We start from the raw sequence: 16,253 nt of genomic DNA on the forward strand, positions 1-16,253 counted from the left end.
GATCAGTTTATAGAGAGACACACGAGCATCTGACCAGAGAGTGACCAAGAGGTCTGGTCAGACACAGATTAAATACATAATTGAAATGACGTACATTAGACATCCAGATATGACAGAAAGGTAAACAAAATCTGCCCTAGTGGGAGAAATGAATAAACAAGCCTTGGCTAGGCGGTGTTATTGTTATGTCTTTCACACCAGAGGCCAAATGCTCCTAACCTTGGTTCGTCGTTAAGAGACAGTCAGACTGTAGCCTAGTGTCTGCTGTAGTCACAGACTAGTTTACTAGTTGGTCATAACTAGTCAAGGCTATTAGAGATAGAATATGTATTTCAACACAGATCTATAATGACATGATAATATTTCCTTCACAGCAATTATGCCACAACAATGTGGAACGCCCTACCCACAGCCGTAAAATAATGTGAATCCCTACCCACCTTCAAAACCGCTCTCAAAGAGCACCTACGGGAGGCTGCAATTCTAAACTGGCCCCGGTAAATGTCCAAACCCCCACCCCCCATCCACCCACCCAACCCCCTCCAAAATATGATCTCTTTCTCTGAAACAGTACTATATATTTGTATATCTTTTATGTCATAAATGTCTGGATGAATTGAAAATGGGGGACCCTGATGTAAACAAGACGAAAGTATTTTTCTGGTCTGCATCCCCTTAACAATTGTTTGTATTGAGCCGTACTGTATTGTACCCATTCTGCAATCTGTTAATAATGTTTTCAATACAGACCGTATTAATTCATTAATGTTGTTTCTTTTTCAAATGTAGCCAAGAGTAAAGCCCCTAACCCTATCAAAACAGCAGTCAAAGTGTATATTTTCAGCACTACGTTTGTTTACCAATGATTTAATATATATTTTTCGAATATAAGAGTTTCTCTGAATAATGTGAATTCTCTGTGCATTGCATCGGAAAAAGCGAGGAAATTACTAAATCCAGATTTAACACTGCCATTGGAAAGAGGAGATTTGGCCCTATCCATAGATGTATGACGTGGCCATAATAAGGTCATTTATAGGCCTGATATTCAATTCAAATTGCATGTTTCTGGATGGCAAAATTCAGTACTGTATCTACAAAAAATGCTGGAAATCAACTCCCCTTTATTTATTTGTTATTCACCGTCAAATATGCAAAGAAAAATTATAATTAATATTTTCCTTTGTTTCATCACAATATACTCAAGCATAGTAAGAGCCACAATATTTCTGACACTGGAAATCCATTCACTGAGGTCCATAGATGTCCCTAGATACCAAGAACATGCTAACTGACCTTGTAGAAGTGGAGCAATCTTCCATTTACTTGGGCACATACTTTTAGGCAGACTTTCTGAAAATATGGCTAGGACTTAAGAGATTCACCTCTTCTCACTTTTCATGTGTGAAGTACTGTTACCTTGTGTTGTATTAATAGTATAGTATTTACAGTACTTTTTTACTTTCTATTGTGCAGCACTTTGGTCAGCCGCGGTTGTTTTTATATAAATATATTTGACCTTGACCTTGATGCGTGGGTTGGAGTTGAGTGGGGATAGGGGAGGGGTTGTCACACCTCAGGCTTTACCAAGAAAGGTCTGGAGAAATTCCCAATACAATAAGTTGTTATATAGCTAATGTATATAATATAATATAATAGATATATATATACTGTATATTATATCTATATAGTAATGTCAAGAGAAGAGAAGTATTCATAGTATAATAAGTTGTTATATAGCTATATATACACATATTTTATTATGGTGGATATAGGCCTACAGTATATTATAGCTATATAGTAACTTTCTATAGTGTGAATTTCACCAGACTTCTCTGTCCGGACCTGAGGTGTGAGCGGCAGCAGCAACCCCTCCCCTACTCAACTACAGCCCACGCAGAAAGGTCAAAAAGAGCGTTGAAAGGTCAAAAAGAGCGTTGAAAGGTCAAAAAGAGCGTTGAAAGGTGGACACAAGTCATCACACCCACTGAAAAACATACCTGCAGTGCATTTACCCTCAACTACACTACTAGCTTCAATCACTAACATCCCATAACACCTGGGGTTGCCAGGTTGTAAAGAGAGCCGACCAGAAACTGAAAGATCGCTGGTTCAATCCCCAGCACAAACAGGAGGGTTAATCCTAGCTGAGTGCTGACAACTAGGGGATGGCCCTTGAGCAAGGCACTGACCCCCAAACTGTCCCAGGGGCGCTAGACTGCAGGCTCTCTGAAGAAATGAACACCTCGCAGTCATCATCTGCACCATGTCGTGTGTGTGTGTGTGTGTGTGTGTGTGTGTGTGTGTGTGTGTGTGTGTGTGTGTGTGTGTGTGTGTGTGTGTGTGTGTGTGTGTGTGTGTGTGTGTGTGTGTGTGTGTGTGTGTGTGTGTGTGTGTGTGTGTGTGTGTGTGTGTGTGTGTGTGTGTGTGTGTGTGTGTGTGTGTGTGTGTGTGTGTGTGTGTGTGTACCTGTATTCTCCGTAGTCCTTCATGTTGAGCTTGTTGAGGATGACCTTGGAGAGACCCGGGACGTTAGAGTCCAGTGCGTAGAAGCCAGACTGGTCTGAGTAGACGCTGTCACGCCCCGGGGCGTAGGACTGCGGCAGCACTGGAGCCGCCATTTTGTCTGCCCTCACTCACTTCACTAGGGAGAAGAGACACAAGAGAAGAGAAACATCCAGTTGTTTCTCTGTTTCCCTTTTCTCTGTCCCGGCTACGACCCCCCGCTTGTCTGACTACCCTGCTACTCTCCTACTCCCTGGACTATCTGAGAACCTGGTTACCGTATTCTCCCTTTTCCTAATAAATATACCCTCTGTTTGGGTTTTCTCTGATTCGACATTGTCTCTGCCTGTTTGTATCTGCACCTGGGTTCTGGCTATAGTACAACCGTTACAATGAATAGTATATAAGTTCACAACAATATGTCCAAGGTCAAATATTGTATAGTCTATAAGCTCACATATAAACGTGTGTGTAACAGTAAAAGTGACAAGCGTATAGAACAGATTAGGTATGCAGCAGTCCAGGGCCCCGTTCCCCGTACCTGGATAACTGAGTTAGCCGGATAATTTCCAGTCTAGTCTGACTTAAGCCGGACCTTTCCATTCCCCGACGCTCGATTGTCCAAATCACCATGACAACAGATCAGAAAGTTTGAGCCTGGTCGAGAGCAGGGTTAACTTCAGTTAGCCGGATGAACCATGGCCACGCCCCCGCAAATAAATGACAGCTCGCTTCCTGAAATGATTCTCACAGTCTAGGATCTGCATTATACCATTCTGAATTATGTTTCTGTGCTTCGTTTTCCTAGAGGGGGCTTTTGAAATGTATAATAATAGAACTAAATGCTGATAATAAATCATATTGAGCCTATAGATTTACTTTGTCCTAAATAAAATAATGCACGTCATATACGGCGCTCGGAGTCGCGATACACGCTGCATGTGGTTATTTTAATAACGGCGCATTGCAAATGTGAATCCCGCGGGATATTTTTAATGAATGAAACCTATCGGCCGTTTGGCTCTGATTAGTTTCATATATTCTCCGCTGTAGATTTGCTTAACGGAGCGCCCGGATTGTGTTTCATTCAAGCATAAAATTGAAGTGTCTATGCGTGGATTGTGGTTTTTGTGTGATATTGTAACTGGGATTAAAATGTCTGATGAGATGCGCTGTTTGACGGATTTGAGAAATTGAATGAGCCATTGACGTCACATTAATGCATTTGAGAATAAAGAGATAAAACTTCATTCAAAAGAAAAGATATTCTAAACACGGGTCTCTCGTCCATTAATGGATAAACAATGAATATATCCCGTCTGGCACAGTGGCGCAGCGGTAGTGCTCAACCCTGGCAACCGGGCGACCGGTGTTCGAAACCCCGCGTTTCCAATATAATTTTTTGGAATATAATATTAATGATTATACGCAAAAGTAGCCTAGTTTTAAGTTAAAATATTATAAATCTACATGCATTGAGGATGTCATTCTTTATATAGCTCTCAACGTGCACCAAATTGAATTATTCCTACATTGCAAAAAGAAGGAAAAGACTAGGAGAAGTGGGATTCGAACCCGGGACGTCTGCGTGAAAGTCAAAACCACAAACCGTGACACCACAGTGCAGATAAGTAAAAGATCCACCATACATCAATCAATGGGTAAGAGAGCCGTATCCTTATTCTGTATAACAGTTTAACTAATTATTTTCGCTAGCAAGATCTCATTTGATTATTCAATCCATAAACCTACTGCCAGCAGGCAAGTTTAAAGAAATATAATCTGATTGATTGGGGTAATGAGGGACTTAAAATTAGCCTATAGATAACGCATTTAACTTGTCGGCGAGGCTATTGAGCCGTACTGCAATCTGTTAATAAAGTTTTAAATCAATTAATCAATCAATGCCGTTAGAAAATGAGGATCTCTGCTATCGATACGTGCTGGCTTTTCAACTGAAGTGGCCGCGCGCACTTATCCTGGGTCTCAAGTCTGGTTCGAGTTAACGAGACTGAATCCACCTTCGAGGAACAGGAAAATCCCGGCTTCAAACATCGGGTTAATTGAATCTGGATAATGGGACTCTTGATCGACTTAGTTGAACCAGGTACGGGGAATAGGGCCCTGCAGCAGATATGCAGAGTGAGATGTGGAGCCCTGCTCCTGTGTCCTCAAGTTCAAGTTCAAGTTTCAAGTTTCTTTATTAGTTGTCATACAAAAATACAGAATACTTTTATATGAAATGCTTTTTCCTGTTCTGCTCCTGAGAGTGTGCTAGATACAAATAAAATAGATAAGTAAAAAAATAGAAGTCAAAAGTACGTAACAAGTGTAAACAAAAGTGTTCAATATACATATGTTATACAATATACAATACAGAGTAGAAATTCTTTTTTTAACTGAGTTACAATACAATATAAAGTACAATGCAGAAATGGGATGAGGTACAACTTAGGGTAAGGTGCAGTGAGGTATGAGTTGTAGTGCAAATCTCTTTGCCAATAAATATAAATATAACGTGTGTTGTTAAAGTGTCTAAAGTGGGTACAGTGAGTTGTTTATTTAAAGTGAGTGTGTGCGTGTGGATGTGTGTGCTGTGAGTGTATTTGATGGTTTGTTGCATAGTGTTATTGTCATTGAGCATCCATCGCCAGACGGTAACGGGGAGAACAGACTGCTGGATGGCTGTGGTGCTGATGAAAGGTATCCTGAATCCTATCCTACACAGAACCATCTGGGAAGTCAACGGTTTGGAATAGGGCTGGCACTTTAAAAAATAAAAATAAAATAAATATTTTGCAGAGTGGGGGCGGCTACGTGGCGTAGTGGGCAAGGCGCTCGCCACGAATGCGGAGACGCTGGGCTCGCCTGTTCGAGCCCAGCGCTCCACATTGCTTTCAGTTTAGCTGGTCGTCCGTACTAATACACATTGGCCGTATTAGGGGGTGGGAAACTGATGGGTGGGGATCGGGCGTTGTGGACAGCGACTCCTACAGGTCAGTTGGTGCGCCTGCGCAGTAGAATCAGGAAGTGTCGGGGGCAGCGTGAGCCTCCCACGCGTTACTCCTCGCCACTGAGAGATCGAGCTGCGCAGGTGAAAAGATGCGACTGCTGTTACCTCAAGTACCGGAGGTGCTATGTATGACTTAGTCCACATTGCAACCGGCTTGTGGGAGGCAAGAAACAGCGTTCGTGACAGGGGAGGGTTGAATTGGATGATACGAAATTGGGATGGGAGAAAATATAGAAAATGGGAGAAAAAGTGGATCAAAAAAAGAAATATTTTGCAGAGTATCTTTGCCCATATTAGTCCGAATTACTGTGGTTTTGCCTGCATGTTATGGTGTGGATTATCAAGTATTTGTCTTGTGATCCCGTTAAATGCGGTCTGTCTGAAGCTTCCCGGTTGGCTCGGACCCGGGCCAGACCTCCGCCCACGGGACTCTGAGACCTAATGGCACTGCAAGTATTTCATACCACTTGACTCTGTGAGTTAAGCTAATGGCACTGCAAGTATTTCATACCGCTTGATGTTCATAAATCCCTTTAAGGTCAAGCCATAAACACATGCTATGAACAAGTTCAAGTTCAACTTCTTTATTTGTCACATACACAACAATACAGGGGCATTGCAGGTAATGACATTCTTGTGTTTCGAGCTCAGACTCAACAGTGCACAATTAAGAAACAACAATTAATACAAGAATGCTAACAATAAGCAGTAAGTCCCTGAACCTGCTGGTTCTTGTGTGGATGCTCCTGTACCGTTTGCCAAACGGTAGCAGAGTGAAAAGTTTGTGACTGGGGTGACTGTGGTCTCTGAGAATGTTCCGGGTTTTCCTTCTGAACCTCTGTGTGTAGAGGTCGTCCATGGCTGGCAGCTCAGTCCTGGTGATGTGTTGACATGGTCATCAAACAATGTAGTCAAATATAGTTTGTCCGAGGGCGACGGGTAGCATAGAGGACTAAGCATTCGCCTACCACCGCAGAGACTCTGGGATCTAATCCAGCTGTCAGCGGTAGCTCCGGCTTGGTCAGTCGTCCCTACTAACACAATTGGCAGTGTTAGCGGGTGGGAAGCCAGTGGGGTATGTGTCCTGGTCGCGTCTATTCGTTTCCTAACGCATTTATGCTTCCGCGTTCGCGTTTTGCGAATCTGATTGGCCACTGCCGTTTCTGGTGCGATCTGATTGGCCACTGACGTTTCTGGTCATGTGACATGTGCGCCCAATCGCGTAGCAGCAAACTACCTAACGCCTAGTTTATCACTGGTTAAGCTTAGGCGACTCTTTCGAAGTTGGTTAAGGTTAGAGTTTGGAATCAGGGCTGGTGTTCTATCGCCCTGCTCTAAGACAAACTCTAACCTTAACCAACTTCGAAAGAGTGCCTAAGCTTAACCGGCGAAAGAACTTGCCGTCACACAATTGGTGCGACCAGAAACATCAGTGGCCAATCAGAGCGCAAAACGCGAACGCGGAAGCATTAATGCGGTAGGAAACGAATAGACGCGTCCTGGTCGTTGCAAACAGCGACTCCTACTGGTCGGTCAGGGCGCCTGTTCAGCAGAGAGGGGATCTGGGGGAAATAGCGGGAATCTCCGCATGCGTTACGTTCCCCCATGCAGTGAAACTCCTCACTGTCAGGTGAAAAGAAGCGGCTGGTGACACCACATGTATCAGATGAGGGATGTGGTAGTTCTACACCCTCCACCGGCCCGACAGAGGGGCAATGCGCGCAACGACCAGGAAGGGAATTGGCATAACGACTAAATTGGGTGATGGGAGAAAAATACAGAAAGCCAAAAATAAATAAATATATATATATATAGTTTGTCGGTGCGGCCCTGTACCACTTCAGGCGTTGGGCGATATGTGGATTTAAGATAAAATAAGATATTCCTTTATTGCCTCAGGAGTCGAGTCAGCGATCTAGAACGTAACTTTTGCAGATCATTTTATTCGGCACAACTTCCTGGTGGCATACTGGAACAAGGAAGGGTCATCACATCACTGTGTAGCCAAGTGTGGAAACGTTCAGTTCAGCCGACATTGAGTTGAATGGGATCAGCCATCTCCTTGTTTAAACTGGTTAAAACAGGTTGTAGTGGCCAAAATCCAAACAGATCTGTCCTATAACTCTATTTGAATATTCCTTTCTTGGCCACTTGTAGGGCTGGGAAGCAGTGTCAGACTCGCAGTCGCAGAACAGAAACCACTGCACGTTTTTGTTGCTCTTTTTGCTCTTTTAATGTCCAGCATTTTACATTGGATGTCAGAATCATCTGTGATTTGTTGCATTGTTAACTAGCTAACATTTGATATTGGTTGATGAAAAACGTCTCATGTCCTTTTGTATGGCAGTGAATGCTGGACCTTGAAGCCCACCCTGCAGAAGTCCTTGGATGGGTGCTACACCAGAATGATGCGTGTGGTGCTCAACATCAACAGGGATGAGCATGTCACTAATGCAAACTTGTATGGGGGGGTGCTAAGGGTGAGCGAGAAAGTGGCAGTCAGGAGAATGAGGCTGGCAGGTCACTGCCAGAGACATCATGAGATGCCAACCAGCAAACTTGTGCTGTGGGAACCAACACACGGGCATCGATCACGAGGACGTCCCACATTAACCTACGTGGACGTACTCAGGAGAGATGCGGGAACAGAAAGCACCGGCGAGCTAGCCAGATGCATGGAGGATCGGGATGACTGGAAGCACCGATGGAGGACGACCTAGATAGATAGATATAGCTGATATATTTAGAATTTTAATACAGGCTTCAATAAGGCTGGTGTGGTAATATTGCCTTGGAATTTCATAATTAATATGTGTGAATAAATTGGAGAACCATAAATATAAAGCCAGATGTACCTTTCAATAGCAGAGTGGACTCAGTGGCTAAACAGTCTCAACTGTCAGTTGAGACAGCTGCATCAGATAACAGCTGCAACAGTTATTTCAACCCCCACTCAAGCAATGACTAAATTAGAGAACAAACGACACCTTCTCGAACTGACTGTATGTAAATGCTGATCAGAGAGAGCTGGGTTGACCACAGGGCAGACCAGTTTAGACTTGTTGAAGCATGGACACTAACTCACAAACAAAGTAATCGATTAATCAACTGTTTAGTATCAAAAGGTCTCATATGAGGTCTGGTATCAGTCTTAGAAAGCACTGACTGTACTTGGATGATATTAGACATCTATAGCCATACCAAGGGGTTAAAGCGATCATGTCACACCCCCCCTTGTGAGACAAGCCAGGTCCCTTCATCTCAGCAAAAGATCACACGGACGTGGGCCACCGATGGGCCCCTTCTGTCTGTCCCATCATGTCGCCACAACCCCAGGGGGGGGGGGGGGCTGCCAGCGCCCACAAGGACACCCCCCACAAGAAGACGCTAGGATTGGACCAGCCATATGTATTAGTGGCTAGAAATGATAGGATATAAGGCCCTACATAGGGTTATTCAGGAGCTCTCGGACCCAACCAGGGGTCTGGGGGCTCCCCCACCGCTTCGAAACCACCCAGAAACAACTGTGAGCTGATTGCATTTTACGTGAGTAAAATCATGGGAAACACCAAATGGTTGTTTATAGATTAGAGTAATGTTGTACAGATCCCTGATCTGTAAACCAGATTTACTCATGTATAATGTGTACAGTAAACCATGTATGTTCAAATTATGTTAACCAAGTGACTGTTTGATGTGCAGTATTTAGGTTTGAGCTGCAAACCTGATTGTGATATTTCTGTACAACAGACAGCTGTTAAATATTCTCTGATCATCTGTTGTATGTAGAAGTCAACCTTCTATTCACCTTGGACTCCTGGCTCTGATCAAATAAATCAGCTGAGTTGAACTACAATTCTGGTTTGTCTGGCGTACACGTTTTATTCTTCATCTGCATTAAGCCAGATGAGGAGACCAACCATTCTATCAAGTATGAATCTTTCCTCCTCCGTCCAGATAATCAATCTCATTGTATTGTACTACAATAACCACAAATTATTGTAGGAAGTCTGTGGGATTTTACTACAGAAATGGTGCCGTGTTGCCCTACCCTTCGTGTCTCCCCCTGGAAAGGTGCGGTAGGGTCTTGTTATATGTATCATATCTGGATCTTGCTGTGTGTTGGGGACACGGGGCGAAGAGCTGGGGTGTTGCTGCGTTTGAAGTGATTAACGATGGGCTTGTTGTCTGAGTGGATGAGGGAGAGGAGAAGGATGGAGGTTGGTTGTGTACGCCACTGTTTGGGGCCCGCGGTGAATATGGCGTCTGCATGCAGGGTTGGGGGTTGCGGTGGGAACAACTGGAGCGGTAAATGCAATATTATTAACAATAGAATAACAACAACAACAATATCTTAGCTTGTGTGTCCGGAGGTATGACGATCGCGCTTGTTGTGCAGTGAACATGCAAACGTAGGCTTTTTGTGTTTGTGTGTTCATTCAGACACAGGAGGCCGGTCTCGGCCCAGCGGGCCACGGGGGTTAGTTAACTCGTATGGAATGTACGTTATGAACTATACGGGGGAGTTGCACCAAGAAGGGTGGTGGCGCACAGACTATCTGGTCATGTTGTGGAAGATAGCGTCGCATGACGGCAGGTAAAAGGCTTTTCTTGCTAGGAAGCACGGTTATTCTGTTGTATACGACAGGGGCGCGTTCTGAGTATATAATTGCCCTAAAATTATTCTCAGGAAGAGGGCGCAGGTAAGACGAGGAGATTTGACTGTTCTGAAATGGAAGGGGAGCTGGGTCCAAGGTGCATTGTGTCCCTGCTTGTAGTCACAGATAGCGGGACGGGGACCGTGAGTGGCGGGTCAGTATGGGCATAATTGCGTCGGGCTAAGGGTTCTGTTACTATTTCAGAACATACGAGTCAAGTATGGTGAAAGGTTGTTAGACCCTGGCATGATCAGCGCAGGGGTCTGTGTGATTGCAGGATTAAAACGTAGTAGTTAATGGAAATGTAGGGTGCCGGCGTGTTCAGGGTGCGTTATCCTTTTTAAGCTTGAGCGAAACCGGCCTGTTGATTAATTACGTTCGCTGTGATACAAAAACGATTCGGTCGAACTGACTGATAAGTACTTAATGGTTTTGTTATGATATTTTAATGACCAACGGACATATTATGTTTGAGGCGAGTCCCTGCTGTTGGTTGGAGCTGGCTAGCTCTGTGGAAAAGTCCGCGGTGAAGCTGGGGACGTTACGATGGCGTTATGAGAGAATTGATTAAACACTGTGGCGGCGATTACAAGTAAGAGGCGGTTGAGACGCAGGGTAGGGAGGGGATTAGGCACCCCGAACCTCTAGCCTTCAACAGGCGGCAGTGGGCTCGCAAGAGTCTGGGCGCACGTTAAACACAAATCTATAGTGCTGGGGAGAAACTGAAGGCCCTCGTGCGTAACGAGGTATGAAATAACATACCACTGTGGTACCGTCTAGTCGGCCCAGGAAACGTCGCACGTAAGTTGGTGTGGGCACTGGGTGGTACGTGGGCGACAGTCCACACCTAGGAGCAGGGCGGTGCACCGTAGGGGGCACAGCTCCTGCCATGAACAGGCAAGGCTGGCGAAAACGGTCAATATTTCCATGCCCAGAGCAAGCGGGGTGGGGACAAGACCGTCGGTTTCTAAACTGAGTGGCTGATAGGTACTACGGACAGTCAGCTGCTTGGGGTCCTGACTTGATGACGGACTATGAGGTCGCTATCGACTGGGTCGCCAGCCGGTCAGGAGAGCGTTATGACCCCTGCTTATAGTCACAGATAGCGGGACGGGGACCGTGAGTGACTGGACAGTATGGGCATAAATGCACTTGGCTCAATGTACAGTCAGGCCACGGTAACCTTACTAGCCGATACAGGGTTAGTAGGCGAGCTGTGCTTCTGTGATCAGTGTTTTTGAAAAGAAAATGCTGGGAAGCAGAGGGATGAGGGGTGTCAGTTCAGAGGAATCTGAATTGTCTCTCCTAAGATTGGAAAGGGACCCAGCCTTAAACTGCACCTGAAGGTAAGATAAGGGGACTTCTTCTGTTCATGTGAGGAGACCTTAGCCTGGAAGTGGAGGCCTGTATCCTTGGTTGGGTGAGAGGGGGTCCAGTGTAGGCGGCAATGCGGCCCTGAAAAAGCCGGTTTCCCCACACGTGGTATCTCCTGATCCTGGAGGGGAGAGGTGCATCTAAGTAGGGCAAGGAGTGCATCCGAACGGGAGGAGGGTACTCTTAACTGGAAGGAGGTTAAAAGGGTCAAAGCGTTGCTGAAGATGACAAATTATGACATGAGTGTGATTAATTCAAAAACCTGGGGGCGCTTGCCTCTGGGAAGATGAGAAGTGTGATTAACCGTTTAATGATTTACAGATGAAGGGTTGTATTACCCAGGGGGGTAGGAATCCTTTTGAGGCGGGCCAATAGGCCCAAGGGGGGTCAGGATGTACAGCTGTTGTTTACAATGGCTGTTTGTTCTTTTATGACAGGATGACGTGAGATTAGATGCAACAGGAGAGAGAGGGTCAGAGGTGAAGATGGAGGAGTGAGCACAGTAATTGAATTAGGATAGCCAGCTCAGATGAGGTTAATTACATTGGGGGGCTACCTGTTTGATTAGAAGGAGTAGCGGTAGACTCTCAGGGTACTAGGACTGCTTTGAGGTTCTGTCGTTGAGGGAGAGTTCCTAGACTCTCTCTGGCAGTAGGTAGGAGTGTAGAAATTAAGTGTGAATTGTATTAGCCAGGGATGAGTGTAGCCGGATGAGAGAGTAGAAGAGATGAGCGCAGGGGAACTAACCCATTGTCGGTCTGTGGTTGATTAACGAGTGTATGAGAGAAATATATGTTTATAATATGAATGATTACTGGAGCTCGTAATTTTGGTTGAGCTGGTACAGATGGTATTTTTTATTTAAATTTAATTTTTGTATGTATGTGTGAGATTGAGATGTCCTTTAGTGAATGATTGAGCGGGAGATGGGGGCAAGGAGGCTTTGTCTACCCATTCACACACAGGCACACACACACACACCCATTCACATTCACACACACACACACACACACACACAGACACACACACACGCACACACACACACACAGACACACACAGACACACATTCACACAATTTGGGCACACATGCATGCACACACGCAACTTAGCTTTCACTTAAGGTGAAACTGGTCTTAAGAAATAACAAAATGGGTTTAAGTATGATATATCTGTGTTTATGTAATCAATTGGATGAGGAATTGGATTAGATTTTTGGAGTTATTTTCTATTTTTTAATCTTTGAATTTAGAGTTTTGATTTCTTTTCTTTTCTTTCTAAATAACCATTAAGGTGGTCTGCGGTTGGAGCTGGTTAATTTCATTTGATTGATTTTCACATCTGTTGGAATGTTTTTTTTTGATTATTTGCCTTTTGTTTTTTGTTTGTTGTTTCTCTGAGAGGACTGTTGGAGCATGAGATGCATTGGGACAGATCAATGGCAGTTAAGTGGTCCCATTACGTTTTGCATAATGATTAAACATTTGGTTTCTCTTGAGGAATATTTGACATGTTGTATAAGGAAAATTTGTTCTGTGTTTTTGTTCCCTTGCAGTTCAGGCGGAGAGGGAGGATGGACCATCACGAGTGGGGGGATCATGGGGAAAATGTGTAGGAATACATTCCATTAGATTATGACACGATGGTGTGACCCGTTCAGTCAGTTCCTGTGGGAGATTGTTGGATTATGAGGAGAGGTCGCTTGGGACTCTACCCCTCCTTCAATATAAGCCCCGAATACAAAGGCCGGAGGTTGGGACATACCTCCAGACTGACGGAGTCGTTCGTCTGTAGATCCATGGAAATACAGTCATGGGACAGAATATGACGAGGTCCAGGCCTAAAAACAGTGGCTTCAGCTGAGGCTGGCCGACATGGGGTGGAGGGGGGGGGGCGAAAACGGTCGGAGACTGTGCAACCAAAGCGTTGAACAAGGGCCTCTGTGTGATTGATTGGTGTGTTGGACGGGAAGTGACTGAACGGTAACGACTGATATAGATTATGACACAACGCAAGAGTACTAAACTAAACACATACACATAGGTAGAGTAAAAAGTAAGGTGTAGGTTATGGCCGACGTGGTGGAAATTTTTTTTCCCTTGCGTGGGGCTCCGCCCTCCCTGTCCGTCTGTGCGCAGAGGTGGTAAGGTTTATGTCCATAGGGATGTTCATAAAAGGGGGGAGAGGTGAGAAGACCAACTGAGTTGATTGTGCAAAATGTGATTGGGCTGACTTGGAAAAAGAATTAACAGGAGAGGAGAAGCAAAATGTATGAAAGAATGAAGAATAATCTCTGTGTCTCCACAGATCATGTCAACGGATACCATAATTTTAAAAAATTGTGTTTTACTTTAATGTGTAATGTTTAGATTACATTGTTTTAATTGTTTTCAACAAATAAGCCTCTGGCTGTGAGCCCAGAGGAACAAAGCCTGATGATAGTAGGTGGTAAACACTGTTTCATTAAAGGCAGAATAGTTTAATTGGGGATCTGGATGAAGGGGTCACCAGGATTCCCCGGGAGGGGGCCATAGTCAGGGGAATGTGGGGGAGAAAAGAAGAAGACAAGAAGAAACTAATTGATGATATGTACCAAAGAATAATGAAAAAGAAAAAATATGAGAAAAAAGAAAAATTGAGAAATTTGAAGAAAAAATGATTTTTATTATTATATTGTATGGTTAGTATGTATAGAAAATCAAGTCAATATACAGTATGTGACAATGAGAATTGTCAAAGTGGGGAAATGTGGTAATATTGCCTTGGAATTTCATAATTAATATGTGTGAATAAATTGGAGAACCATAAATATAAAGCCAGATGTACCTTTCAATAGCAGAGTGGACTCAGTGGCTAAACAGTCTCAACTGTCAGTTGAGACAGCTGCATCAGATAACAGCTGCAACAGTTATTTCAACCCCCACTCAAGCAATGACTAAATTAGAGAACAAACGACACCTTCTCGAACTGACTGTATGTAAATGCTGATCAGAGAGAGCTGGGTTGACCACAGGGCAGACCAGTTTAGACTTGTTGAAGCATGGACACTAACTCACAAACAAAGTAATCGATTAATCAACTGTTTAGTATCAAAAGGTCTCATATGAGGTCTGGTATCAGTCTTAGAAAGCACTGACTGTACTTGGATGATATTAGACATCTATAGCCATACCAAGGGGTTAAAGCGATCATGTCACACCCCCCCTTGTGAGACAAGCCAGGTCCCTTCATCTCAGCAAAAGATCACACGGACGTGGGCCACCGATGGGCCCCTTCTGTCTGTCCCATCATGTCGCCACAACCCCAGGGGGGGGGGGGGCTGCCAGCGCCCACAAGGACACCCCCCACAAGAAGACGCTAGGATTGGACCAGCCATATGTATTAGTGGCTAGAAATGATAGGATATAAGGCCCTACATAGGGTTATTCAGGAGCTCTCGGACCCAACCAGGGGTCTGGGGGCTCCCCCACCGCTTCGAAACCACCCAGAAACAACTGTGAGCTGATTGCATTTTACGTGAGTAAAATCATGGGAAACACCAAATGGTTGTTTATAGATTAGAGTAATGTTGTACAGATCCCTGATCTGTAAACCAGATTTACTCATGTATAATGTGTACAGTAAACCATGTATGTTCAAATTATGTTAACCAAGTGACTGTTTGATGTGCAGTATTTAGGTTTGAGCTGCAAACCTGATTGTGATATTTCTGTACAACAGACAGCTGTTAAATATTCTCTGATCATCTGTTGTATGTAGAAGTCAACCTTCTATTCACCTTGGACTCCTGGCTCTGATCAAATAAATCAGCTGAGTTGAACTACAATTCTGGTTTGTCTGGCGTACACGTTTTATTCTTCATCTGCATTAAGCCAGATGAGGAGACCAACCATTCTATCAAGTATGAATCTTTCCTCCTCCGTCCAGATAATCAATCTCATTGTATTGTACTACAATAACCACAAATTATTGTAGGAAGTCTGTGGGATTTTACTACACTGGCACCAAGCAGAGCATAGAACGCTGGTGTTCTGACGTGATGACCCTTCCTTCTTTTATAGCTTCCTTGTACTGGACTAATCGACCACTAGACACTTGCCACACTTTCCTTGACGGCTGCAACAACCCTGCCGATGCCTCTGTGCCTCTGAACCACCAGTGTAGCTACATAGTGCTGAACGCATGGCAATTAGACTGATATATGTTGTCCTGTGAGTGAGGCCCTCGCGCCGTGTGCTTCTGTGTTCTTTCTTAAGTTGTGTCTGCATAAATAATGTCACCAAGAGTCCTCCGTGCCAGCGGCCATCAGGCTCCTCGGGGAACGGCTGCAGAACTACTATGTGTGTCTCAGCAGGGGCGGATCTTCCTATAGACGACATAGGCGGTTGCACGCACGCACACACGCACACAGTCACACACACACACACACACACACACACACACACACACACACACACACACACACACACACACACACACACACACACACACACACACACACATCTATCCTGTGTCTGCTACTTGGTGAAATAGTACCAGACTGCCCCCCCCCCCCCCCCCCTCCAGACTCAGCTCAGACTGACAAAATTAATGACTTAAAGCAGCGACGGCTGGAAATATGATCTTTGGAAATGTGATCTTTGGTACACCACTGACGCACACTATGCTGCACTAAACATTACGTCACAGGCATTAGCTGATCATTC

At 44.5% G+C, this 16,253-nt stretch overlaps 1 protein-coding gene across 1 annotated transcript in view; it reads right to left on the bottom strand.

Moving 5' to 3' along the window:
- LOC311235502 (putative protein MSS51 homolog, mitochondrial) overlaps nucleotides 1–2,621 on the bottom strand; it is a gene marked incomplete at both ends in the record, with an annotated part of 36,372 nt that extends 33,751 nt beyond the window's left edge. Inside the window, one exon of the mRNA XM_084322970.1 lies at nucleotides 2,470–2,621. Coding sequence (XP_084179096.1) covers nucleotides 2,470–2,621 — 152 coding nt within the window. The remainder of the gene's footprint in view (nucleotides 1–2,469) is intronic.
- Nucleotides 2,622–16,253: the final 13,632 nt, after the last annotated feature.

The sequence above is a fragment of the Notolepis coatsorum genome, assembly GCF_963971535.1.
Source record: "Notolepis coatsorum genome assembly, chromosome: 10".
Classification (NCBI taxonomy): domain Eukaryota; kingdom Metazoa; phylum Chordata; class Actinopteri; order Aulopiformes; family Paralepididae; genus Notolepis; species Notolepis coatsorum.